Here is a 13394-nt window from a genome sequence, read left to right as displayed (position 1 = left end):
GGCCCAAATTTGGGGCCCTGACCCACAGGTTGTGTATTTCTCCTTTTGAAAAAACATTACATTATGGTTGATAGTGACCCATGTATTTATGAATAATTCAGCTGCTTATCTGAAGTGTCCTGTCCATGGCCACTTGTTTACACCACACAGTGTGAATGTGGTCTGTAACAAGAATCCGTATTCCTATGATGGACATGTGCAGTACGTATCATAGTCACAGTGCATAAAATTCAGAACACAAGTAGACTGTTGGGTTGTGATTGCCAGTCTCTGTCTTTAGCATTCCTGAGTGTAAGTACAATGTATTGTCTGTTCCTTTCCTCAGCACACACATGCAGGACCTGCAAGAGGTGACTCAAGATCTGCATTACGAGAACTTCCGCTCAGAGCGTCTGAAAAGAGGTGGCACCAGGTACAATGCCAGCATGTTCCCCTCTGTTTTGGATGTGGCGCAGTTTATCGTGGTGGCTGTATATTACTGTTAGGCACATGGTCTGTCAGGACACAAGTTTTCAGAAGTGCTCCAAGTGCATTATTGAGATACCTGGGAAGTGTGGAATAGTCAGGTGGCCAGTGCAAAATGTAGTTGGAGGTATAAAATAAATAATTAAAAAAAAAATGAGTAGACCGGTCATACTCCTTCAGTTGGTCATATTGCCAAATGCAGACGTAGTCAGTGTATTAATTGCATTAGTGTAAACCAAAAGAAATCCAGCTGTTCTTAAAAATGCAAGTTAATGTGTTGGTCTATGAAGTTTTAATAGTGGTCTCATTTGACATTGCAGTGACCAACTTCAGCATAACACTGCTGTATAATTTGTGTGTGCTTGAGCAAAGCACTTTAGAATGGTTATAATTCTGGGGCAAAGTGTATAGCTGTATAGGTTATAATTCTGGGGCAAAGTGTATAGCTGTATAGGTTATAATTCTGGGGCAAAGTGTATAGCTGTATAGGCTATAATTCTGGGGCAAAGTGTATAGGTTATAATTCTGGGGCAACGCGCCAACAAGCCAGATGCCACCTAGTTATTCTGTGATAGGCCAAATATCCAGTAAACAAGGTTTTATTTGCAAATAAATAGGTGGATTTGAAAAATTTACCTATGTGCATTACAGCTAAATGTTTCATTTACATTTAAATAGTTTCCTAATCTCACTTACTAAACACCTGTTTATTTTAACACATTTCCCAGTAGCCTATAAATTTATGGCATTGGTTGGTGCTACTGAGATAAGCCCATAGCAAATACAATATTCTAACGGACTGATCCAATTAGTTGCAAGGTTCCAGTAACATATTAAGGTAATGATGTCAGAGCGAAAATGAGCAATGATGCTAAAAATCTTTGTGGCTAAATGGACAGGCCCCCAAATGTGATGATGAAACAGTTATGAGTATTTTGTGAATAATTTTGAATTAAAAATAGACATTCAAAGCTATATAACCACTTCTAAATGAACAGGGCTCAGCTGTGGCTGAAAACTATGGTTGTATGACACTGTGACAAAGGGGGGAGAAGGGGGTGTAAGCAGGAGAACCAATCAGAAGCCACAGTCACTGTGATTGCAGCTTCCTGCTCACCATCCAGCAGCCTAAAGTAGCAAAATGGATTGTTTGGTCACTTAGGTTGTAGTGCAACAATAAACTGGTGGATATGCACAGTATCAGTCCAGAATACAAAGAATCTGATCTTTCACCCAGCCAGCATATGATGGTCTAGAATAAAATCATATATTCAGAGTACTGTCCTTTTCTTCCAGCAAAGTGGAGAATGTGGAAGTATCAAAGGACCAGATACTGCAGGAGAAGGAGGCTGAGGTGAGACCCCCTTACAGCTGACAATAGCTGGCTGTTACCTTGTACTGTAACCATGGATACTTTGTCCATTTCTTCCTGCCACTAACTCAGTCATGTGTTTGTGTTGGCTGACTGGATCCTGAGCAAAGTCCAGAAAACCGGCATCTGCTTTACATGGAGCTGGCCACAAGTTGGTCATTTACTATTCTCCTGCATTACAGCTTCGACGCATGCAGGAAATGATTGCAAGAATGAAGGCTCAAATGCAGTTCCAGAAACAAGGAGAAGACGTGTAATGGTAAGGCTACACCTCGTACATCTCAGCCTCTCGTCTTTCATATCACAGTATTCATGTGCTCACATATCTTCTCCTTTTAGATTCCTAACCACGGTGCTGAGCAGGAGCTGTGATCTCCGCAGAGACCTACCTGTGGCTTATCGTACAGGACACACACTGACAAGCATTACACCTGGTTATGTTTTCCGTTTTTATAGTCTGTAAAACTGATTTCATCAGAAACATTTTTTTTTTTCGAAGCGTCCATACAATTTGAGTATTTTATAACTTGTACATAAGAGGCCTTTTTACAAAGTATAGTCTGTTACACAAATTGCTTGTTGAAGCAATCACGCTAAGCCTTTGTACACCGTTCACTGCCCTATATTAGCATACACTCTATTTACCTTTATTGTTAGATTTTATCCTTTCTTGTGACACTTTATCAATCACATGAATTCTCTGGTGCAGTCTGATACATTTAGGCAATTGGTATTTATAACCAGAAGCTGTGTCTATGGCAACTTGCTGTTAAACCTGATTAGAAATTAGAAAATACATTCCCTCAATGCGCTCTGACATCTGGGCGCCTGACGCGGTCTCTAACCTCCGCGATGCACCCAGCAGTGACCGTAGAGTACTTGGGCCACTAGGAATGTGTTACTGGTTACAGCATCTGTTTGCAAATGTGATCTCAGGCCACCCATCCCCCTCATATTTTGAAGCGGAAGTGTATGGATTATGAAACCTGCACTTTTCTAAACTAATGAGGCTCCGAATTCGTTTAAACTCCTCTAGGAACGTACCACTATAGATGATCATCTTTTCTTTTTTTTACCCTAACCCAGAAATGTGAAATATTATACACAACATCCTTTAATGCACGGTTTTAGACCGCAAAACCATATTTGATAAAATGTGACATCATGTATTTTTGTTAACTATTCAAGGCTTCTTAACTCAGAACCAAACTAACTTCCTGTCTAACCCAGATCACCCAGCTTGTGCAGGCTGGACATTCCTAAAACACTCCGCACTGATGTGTCGGGTAATGCATAAATCTTATAACTTTGCTATCTGTAATTAGAAGAAAGTATCATTACTTAAGACAGATTGCAGTATTGGCAACAGACACCTCTTACTGTAGCCTGTTACATATGGTTCTCAGCAGTAAAGCACAACTGCCCTAAACATAAGATTTCACAATAAACCTCTACCCCCAGTTAATTGAGATATGGGGGTCCCAGCTCCAGACCCCGCATTTTGGCTGAAACCTGCCCAGACTGGCATGGTAATGGACACTGCTGGCAGGTGAAAGGTTTGGAAGTATGCTCAGGGTTCTGCTGCAGAAAGTAATGGAAGCTGCACTGGCACCTTTTAAACTGCAGCGACTTTACAATGTCTTCCACCTGGGACTGGGAGAAGTGTCCTTTGTAACACTGGTGGCCCGGGTATATACTGAAATTGGCGATCCGGTGCTTTGGACCCTCATCACACTCATAGCCGGGGAAGAGGGGAGAGTTGAACTGTGCACTCATGATACAAATATTTTTTAATAATCAAGCTGGTTTAGTGCATGTATGTGTACTTCAGCTAATCTACTGTATATATTCTACATAGTAGAGAAAGACATCTACAAATGTTTCCTGATTGTCTATGCTATTCTAACACTGCATCGACTGTGGATTGTTTTTGTTGGTTTTGGTTTCATATATGGATTCATGGTCTGTTTGAACCTGAGCTGCTTTAAGCTGTATTTAGAACGTAGCATTTAAATAATATGGAATAAGGATCACTTCTCCCTATGGGTAACACGTCCACTGTACACACTGCATTCTTGGTGACTGTAGAATGTAATAAGACTGCTGATACGTACTGTGAACTCCGTTTGTACTGTGGATATGTTTCACGTAGGTAACAATAAGTCATATAGTAAACCACATAAATGCTGCAGTCACCGAGCAGCTGACCAGACCACAGGCACGTAATGACCTGCGATTGTATGCGAGACAAGGGCATAGGTTTTAAAATAAAATGAGTCACTGGTGAATGTGTTAGAAGTTATAAAGACCGTTTTCTCCCAGCTCAGCTGCAGTTGTTACCTTCTGGGGTTTGGGTTACACTCCACTGTTACAAATGTGTTTTGATATTTTCAATTTTGTATTCAGTTTTAGGTCAATTGGGGGGAGGGGTGGGGTTTCTCCAAGTTTAGAATTTTTGGGTGTGATAATTTTCTGTATGTATTTTTATATAGAACACAGGATTTGTCACATGCTGAACATACAATCTGTTACGCCTTTCAAAATTTCAATTTTTGGCCTAAGCGAGGGCTCTTGATGATGTTTTTTTTGACATCTACTAATTGATCCACCTTCTCATTTTAAAACTGAGATCAATTCTGATAATACTGTCTGATTTTTCTATGGCTTCTATTACTGACCAATAGCCAGGCCACCCCCCCAGCTCCAGTCTTATTTCCATGCAAGTTGTCCGTTCACATGATAAATTGTCTGCTCGGCTCTTTCATTGGTTACTTACTGGCAATGTTTATTGGTATCCTGGCAGCTGTAACAATATGGCAATCCCCACTCCTACTAATAAATGCAAATAATTAGAGACTATATACTTTACCTTCACCTGTTTATTGCATAAAATATGACTTAACTACGCGTCAACTGTACATGGAAAATAGTACATTCCACTAGAAAAACACTATTTTTTTTCCCAGTAACCTGATGGTATGGTGTTATTACACAGAAATGTGCCTCTATACAGGATAAATCAATGTAAATGAGGAGTCAATGGCAGAAATTGAGATATTTGTCATATTTATATATGCTGAGCACAAGTGTCACTCCCACCTTACTGTAATGATGTATTTTAGGTGGTTTGTGGCTATAGTGTCATTGAATTACTGACGGCCTGCTCTGTGTAGTGACATCTCTCCATCTAAATATTAACTTTTATCTCAATTATTCTGAGCCCTGAGAAGCTGCTGAAATGTATACATCTATATTTATTAGTAGTCCTTGAATTGATCAGGTGTTATCTATTACTATTGAAATTAGTGTCATGTAGGTCAGTGTATACAGTGACATCTGGTAACTAATGATTCTGATCTCTGCTGTTATTACATTAAAGGCGGGTATCCACTAGGCGATTTTGACAGGCGATTGCACGAAAACGACGTCGTTATCATGCAATCGCCCGCAAATCGGGCATGTAAATGACAAAAATGACCAGCGATGCGCGTGCCCGCTGGTCGTTTTTGCCATCTATCATTGCCTGTACATGCTGGTCAACCTGACGATCCCGTCGGTTCAGCATGTACAGGGATGATGGATGTGCCTGGACTGAACGAGTGACCGTTCAGTCTAGGCACATCACTAGATATACAAACGACAGCATGATTGCAATGTCGTAATCGTGCTCTCGTTTGTATGTCTATAAGTGGATACGCGGCTTAAGACCTTATTCACACAAATAAGTCGGGGTCTATAAGCCCTATCTTAATGATACCACTGTTTATGACGCCACTCCTAACAAGAGTCAGCAAAACTTCAGCGTTCAGCGTGCCATAGCCTCTGATATAATTATATGCTTCTTCTCTGACTGGTAGAAGCAGTGTATGCTGGAATTTGTAGTTCCACAACTCTTGGCAATGTACAGTTTGCCTACTCCTCTTCTAATGTACATGCTTTTGTGAACAGACGCTGAAGAAAAGTTCCAATACATGACCGGAAGGCCATTTCCTGATCCTTGTCTACCATAGACAGCCAAAAACTATTTAGTACATTTATAAAACAAATGATGATCCTGCTTGTTTTGCCACCTTATTGCTGTGAAAGCCGTATCCTATTTGTATGCTGTCAATCCCCATATTACAGAATGCTTTCAAAGGGAAAATAATAAGGGTTTTAACCTTTCAGTGCCTATAGAGAAAGCTAAGAACTTTTCTAGTGAGTAATTCTGGTTTTCATAATTAGGTTATAACTGATCTTCTGATTTCATCATTAAATAGGTTATCATTGGTCTTCAAGTTAAAAGTGCCTTGTAAGAAAACACAGACTTTGGGAAATAAAATGGGAGTCCTGGATTCAGCTTTAATGTGTTCTCCATTTATATATATTTCTCTACGTTATTGTATAAATCACTGCCATGTATCAGCCTTTTTTTGTATCCTGCATTTTTAACTCCTGACCCTTATGTTGGATTGTGTCCCTATACAAGGGTGTCAGAGTTTGGAATGTGTGTTTGTATTATGACTTTTTCAATGAATAAATATGTTTTTAAATAAATATATGCAGCAACAATTACTTTTGTGTCTTATTTTTGAATGCTGTTGTCTCTTGGTGATAGCATTGTTTAATTTTATGGAGGCGAGTATTACTGTACTAGAACCGTATTTGTGTATGGCACAGGTTCTCAAACTCGATCCTCAGTACCCCAAACAGTGCATGTTTTCCAGGTCTCCTCATAGAATCAAAAGTGAAATAATTAGCTCCATCTGTGGATCTTTTAATATTTGTCAGTGAGTAATGAACACACCTGTACACCTGCTAGGTGATCTGAAAAATGTGAACTGTGTGGGGTCCTGAGGACCGAGTTTGAGAACCACTGGTGTATGGTGTAAACATTTGGAGGTGGCACAGTTACAGAATGGGGCAGAAATTCCTATAGCCTAAGTAGATGGCCTGTAGGTATCATGATTGGTGGTTGCTTTGTATGTGAGCCACGGATTAGAATGGTAGCCATGATCGTAGCTTGCCAGGGTCTATGGCATGGATAAATAAGGATAACTATACCGTGTAATGTGCTAACCATCAGTCTCACAGAGGTAGGAGTACCCTTAATAGTATGTTGGGTGCAAACAGGCATATCGCTACTGGGTGTATCTAAATCTGCTAAAGGTGAGACTCTGGAGATGCTGTCTAAACTTAATGTGATTAATTAGACATATAAGAGATTACGTTTTTTCAAACTTTCCTTCCAAGACGCGAGGGTCGGTGATCAGAAAATTGGTATGTTTGGCCCTTCTGCAACATTTGTTGGAAGTTGTTCTGAAATGTAACGTAAGCTTATATAAAAGGGAATTAATCTTAGGACCTTATATTCTGCATGAGTGTTATAATGAAATGTATGGCTACAAACCAGCCTCATGATTAGTCATTCCACCATATGTTTAACTAAATTTACTTGTCCCTCATTATGATCTGCTGGACAGTTGTATTTAAATTATAATTTACTGACTTTTTTGTTTTTGTTTTGTTTTTGTGTTTTTAATCTGGTTCCCAGTAATCCTGTTACTCGTCTGATTTTTTTTTTCTATACTCCTTGCTCCCCTTTTTTTCTACTCTCACCTGTGGCAGAGTCCTTCTTTTGTGCACTCACTATATCCATCCCAGATCCAGGTCATTCCTTAGGCAGCTTAAGCTCCTGCCTGCATAAGGCCCAGTGGACACTGATTACAGAACTGAGTTTAGGGGAGGGGAGGCACGTACCACGAACCCCCCCTTTCTCTGTTGCCCCCCAAACCCAGGTCTATCAGGTTGCAGCCTTGGGGTCTTGGCAGGCCGTCAATGACACGCAACCCATCTACCATGATGCGGTGCTGCAGTTGAGCTACTTTGTTACACTATCTATGTCTTGGTTTTCGTTCAGATCAAAGTGAATAGTTATACATGTAACCGACGACACCGGTGTATCATTCTCTTCATAAGATGTAGTTCGTCTGGGGAGCCCTCGTTTCACAATGCCCAGATCTTTCAATTGAAATTGTAGGCACCCTACTGCAGTCTCAGGTCCTGACACAAGCTGATGGCTATTGTTTAGGGACATGCATATGTACTTTAATCTGGGTGTTTGCTTTAGAATGTTAATACCATATTCCTTACATAGTGGATACCAAGCACCGGCTGGTACAACATGAACCATTCTTATCTCTTGCACATGCACAGTAAGCACTAACATACTGTATATAACCAGGACACAGATATACAGTATAGACGTGACCTACAATGTCTAGAGTTACACTGTCTGCCAAAGCTCTCTGTCTATAATATGGGCATCATTTGCAGTAACCCATAATGCTTAGCATCTCCTACACACCTTACACTTGTCATTCTTGTGAAATTTGGCTGCTCACACTATATAAGGTATTAGGAGCCCATTATACATCTAATGCCAGTGTTGGGTACAATCAGACACAAGAGTACGCCCCTCTATTTGTCTTCTCTGACCCTTAAGGATATGGCCATTCTCAGCATGATACACTTTCCTTTTCCAACCTCAATATAGTCGTAACATAGGTAGCACATAGAAATCACAATCATTAACCCTATGATAACACCATCACGTGCCTGTCTCCCTGCAGTTTTCTTGTTGCCAACGTCTTCTAGTGCTTGTAGAAGCTTATTTTTTTTTTCTCTCACTTCTCCACTTTCAACTAGTCTGTGGGCCTGACTCAGAGATAGACAAAGTGCCGATTTTTACGCAGATCGAGCAAATATTTGCACTGTGCACACGCAGCCATTGTTTTGTGATCGAGCATGCACAGTGGATCTATTCTCAAAGTGAGTGACAGGTAGTCAGCGTTTGGGGGAGGTAACGGGGGGTGTTTACAAAAACTCAGATGTTTCTTAGCGTTTAAACGCTGTTACATGGGTGTGCATAAATTAAGCAATGCGATCTAAGCAGCATGAGAGCTCTGTGTGGCTGTAACACAGATATGTTTGAGACGGCTCAGACCTTTCCGCAATGATTGTCGATGTTACCGATATGACGTCAGACGTAGATGAGAAGGCAGCGGTGGGCATCCCTATGCTCGGGTAAGCTTTAAGTCCATGCGAAATCGCAGCTGCAGTCGCATTAGCCTCCACCTCTGAATCAGGCCCTTTATCACCACACACACTGTCTGACGTTCTCTCGCTCAGCTCCTCACCAATGATGTCACTCCGGAGACTAACACCCTGGCCCCACTGTGTCTGTCATGCACATACCCCCCAACTGTCCCAATTTCAGCAGGACCGTCCCGTTTTACAGGCACTGTCCAGGTGTCTCACCTGCAGACCAGTTACCATGCAGGCGGGAGAGATTTTGGGAAGGATACTCTCATACCGCTGCTCTGTATAGCTGAGCAGTGGTGAATGGATGATGTGCACATAAATATACACTGTTTGCTTTGGAGGAGACCAGGTGCTGTCCACCGGCTCCTGGAGTGCTAGGCAAGTCCCCAGCATGACTAACACGGGGCGTGGCTCACTGGTATAGCATTCTCAGTAGGTCACGCCCACTGTTTTATGGTGCACGCAAGTGTCACTTTTACACCAGTTGAAAATTTGGGAGGTATGTATGCAGTGGACATGCAGTGAGTGCCTGACACTGTCACTCACTGCTCAATTACCAATAGCTGCAGCAGCCAACCGCCCCAGCAACCCGTGACTCACTGAGAGCAGTAAGTCAGGTGTGGACTGTCCTATGTGGTGCTGCTGATTTGGCTGACCAGTGTGTCTTTTACTCTGTCAGCCACCACCCCGAACAGCAGCAGTAACCCAGTCAGTGTGCATAGTTGCCAAGTCTGCTTATAACCAGCGGAATTGGGCTTGTTTTTTTTTTAAGGTTGCTTGTTTTTCGGCTTGGTTTTTTGTGTGCATTGCCAAGGCACCCCTGGAGGTAAGTAAATGTGTGTGTGTGTTTTGCACTGGTAGTGACTGAGGGAGGGGGGGGGGGAGGTTGTGTCTGGGGAATAGAGGGCCGAATCCAGTGGACAGGGTGAATTTGGAGGGGGCAGACAATTCGGAAAGGGGTTCTCGATATGGGAGCGAAAAGTCCGTGCTGGACTTTTCGCTCCACATTGGAGGGTTTCCATGGATAAAGTATCGGGTGCGCGCCCGCTTTATCCCCGTATTCAATATAAAAGCTACGGAAACCTGCGAAGTGGGATCTGCGAAAAAATACGAAATTTTCCTGCAATAAATTGTAGGACCCCCCCCTAAAGCTGTAAAAATATGGGGGATCACTATGGGTACACCCGTTTTAACCTGCAAATGAAAGTCAGGGATTTAAATAGCCGCAGCAGGTTTTTTTTTTGTTTGTTTTTCCTGACATTGAAGAAGTGTTGCAGAAGAGCACTTAGGTTATTTTTTTCGGTTTTTTTTAGTGGTCCCATCAAATTTTGGGTACATGAAAATGGGTACTAGCATATTTTTAAGTACCTAAAGTCTTTATTTAAAAATTCTTCAAATATGCACCTGCCGCTAATAACCTATTCTAGAAAACACCTGCCGCATATTTGCAGAATAGACCTGAACCTATTTCCCTATTGTTAAACACTTTTTTCCCTGTTTTTTTTTTTTTTTTTTTTCCACTCCAAATTGTACATTTATTTCGGGTGTCCCTATTTTTTTTTTTTTACTTTTTTTGACTGTTTTATTTTAAAATGACATTCCCAGGGATGCAGGATATTTTTTTAAGCCTGCACCCCTAAACCTCAATTCTGCACTTTTTTTCGCCACCTATTCAGTGGTGAAAAGTTACCCCCGTTTTTTTTTCAAAGACTTTTCAAACTTGCGAAAAGTCTTTGAAATTGAATACGGTGTAAAACCAAAACCAGCGAAAATGACGTCATCAGTGCGAAATTATCGCAAAAAATGACTTTTCACTCCATATTGAATACCCCTGGGAGAGGTAAACTAGATGATAGAAATGAGGCAGGTACATGGGGGTGAGTTAAAATGACTGAGGCTGTTAAACAGAGGGGGTAATGGAATTGGACAGGTGACAGGAATGAAGGAGGTAAAGAAGAGGGGTGAGAAAAATGCGGAGAAGAGGAGTCCGGTAAAGGAAAGGTGGGTACACACTAGACGATATGTCGCCTGATCCTGCTGATTGGGCCGACATATCGTCCACATCGGCCAGTGCGTACCCACTATGCGTGACAATGCGCATTCCCATGGGTCGTCCATTGGGGTCGTTCCGTCAGCCTGTAGATTTCAGGCTGTAATTGCCTGCAAAGGATTTGCAACAAAGTATTAAAAAGTGAAAGTTAGATTTAGGATTGTTTAGTTTGTCCCATTACTTTTGGCCCCTTAAAAAGTGGGAAGCAAATATAGAAACTGTTATAATTCCTACACCGTTCACCTGATTTGGATGTAATTACCCTCAAATTAAATCTGAAAGTCTGCAGCTAAAGCACATCTTGTTTGTTTCATTTCAAAGCCATTGTGGTGGTGAATAGAGGCCAAAGTATGAAAATTTGTCAATGTCCCAATATTTATGCACCTGACTGTATAGAGAGAGAGAGAGAAAACTGTGATTGACAAGTGGGTGACCAGTTTACTAAAAAGTGCTAATGCATATAATAACAAGCTAATAAGTCACATTCAACATAATGTGAGGGTTTTCTAAATAAATATAAAGTGCAACAGTGAAAATATATAAATAAATAAATAAATCTATGAAGGTAAGGATAAAAAAAATGCATAGACAAAATCACATAATAAAACAGTAATACATAATTCAATACAATGTGAACATAAAGGAATTAAAAACATAAAGACAAGTAATGGATAAAAGGAGGATATCAGTTAATCTGAGTAAAAAGGAGTCAAAGTTCATGGGGTAGGAGGTTGCTAAGCCCAACGTGTTTTGTCCAGAGACTTCAAGGGGATACTGATCAAGTGGGGTATCTATTTATACCCCTCCATGTGCTTATTAGGGGTCAAAGTTGCAAGTACTTCTGGCAGATTAATAAGATTGGAGGGAGAGGTTATCCGGAGACCTCCACCTTGATTACTACAGGCTCCTATATGAAGGACTTCTGGTAATGTCTCACTTTTTTTTCACTGGAGACAAGAGGCACCAGCCCTTATATGTGAAAGTATATGTGCATAAATTTCAGGACTTATACTGAATATATTGTATGTTGCATAAGTTTATTGATGTGTATAATAGGTGTGCCGTGAGAGACACCAATTTTAATTTGGAGTCATTGCAATTTAATAAATCTGCGTTTTTATGATACTACACCATGCTCGATATGTTTGTCTTTCATATTAATGAGAACACCGTCAGCAACCGACCACCATATACGGGACCCCCATATATATAATTGGGAAGTATTGTTACAACTTTGTCCACATATTTAGCACTGTGCGCCCTTGCATTGTCATCATTATTATTGAACACGTATGTCTATGTATTAAAGGTAATACCATCTTTTGACAATATAATTGCAGCAAATTATTGTGCTAGGTGCTTCTGAGCACCACTCATGATTTTATTTCATTGATCAATTGTCAATCACAGTATCCATTTTAAATATTTTTGGTAATTAAACACCATTAGCTCACGATTATTGACTTAAGGCTGACGCACATTATTTTAGGGCAAGGGTTGCTTAATTGATTTTTTATATATATATATATATATATATATTTATATTTGATTTAATCTGATATTTACAGATCAACCACTGTGTATCTTGGCGCCATATACACATATTGTTTTATATGTGTATATATATATATATATATATATATACACAGTGTGTGTGTGTGTGTATATATATATATACGTTTGTTTGTTTTTTTTCAGTGCATCCGGAAAGTATTCACAGCACTTCACTTTTTCACATTTTGTTATGTTAGTCTTATTCCTAAATGGAATAAATTTGTTTTTGTTCTCAAAATTCTACACACAATACCCCATAAAATCAACGTGTAAAAAGTTTTTTTTGAGATTTTTGCAAATTTAATTAAAAAAAAAAAAACTAAGAAATCACATGTACATAAGTATTCATAGCCTTTGCCATGAAGCTCAAAATTTAGCTCCGATGCATCCTGTTTCCACTGATCATCCTTGAGATGTTCCTACAGCTTCATTGGAGTCTACTTGTGGTAAATTCAGTTGTTTGGACATGATTTTGAAAGTGATACACCTGTCTATATAAGATCCCACACTTGACAGTGCATGTCAGAGCACAAACCAAGCATGAAGTCCAAGGAAATGTCTGTAGACCTTCCAGACATGATTGTCTCGAGGCACAAATCTGGGGAAAAATATCTGCTGCTTGAAGGTCCCAATGAGCACAGTGGCCTCCATCATCCGTAAATGGAAGAAGTTTGGAACCACCAGGACTCTTCCTAGAGTTGGCCGGCCATCTAAACTGTGCGATCGTGGGAGAAGGGCCCTAGTCAGGGAGGTGACCAAGAACCTGATGGTCACTCTATCAGAACTACAGCATTCCTCTGTGGAGAGAGGAGAACCTTCCAGAAGGACATCCATCTCTGCAGCAATCCACCAATCAGGCCTGTATGGTAG

General features: G+C 40.5%; 1 protein-coding gene across 2 annotated transcripts in view; it reads left to right on the top strand.

Annotated features, from left to right (window-relative positions):
- SEPTIN2 (septin 2) overlaps positions 1-6388 on the top strand; it is a 61526-nt gene extending 55138 nt beyond the window's left edge. For both annotated transcript variants that reach the window (XM_088479223.1, XM_088479222.1), the window contains exons 10-13: positions 326-412; positions 1762-1819; positions 2020-2096; positions 2177-6388. In XM_088479223.1, coding sequence (XP_088335349.1) covers positions 326-412; positions 1762-1819; positions 2020-2094 — 220 coding nt within the window. In that variant the 3' untranslated portion in view covers positions 2095-2096; positions 2177-6388. The remainder of the gene's footprint in view (positions 1-325; positions 413-1761; positions 1820-2019; positions 2097-2176) is intronic.
- The last annotated feature ends 7006 nt before the right edge of the window (positions 6389-13394 follow it).

Source organism: Taudactylus pleione, unplaced genomic scaffold, assembly GCF_031769625.1.
Source record: "Taudactylus pleione unplaced genomic scaffold, aTauple2 ptg000229l, whole genome shotgun sequence".
Taxonomy (NCBI): Eukaryota; Metazoa; Chordata; class Amphibia; order Anura; family Myobatrachidae; genus Taudactylus; species Taudactylus pleione.
This window is presented reverse-complemented; position numbering and strand designations above follow the sequence as displayed.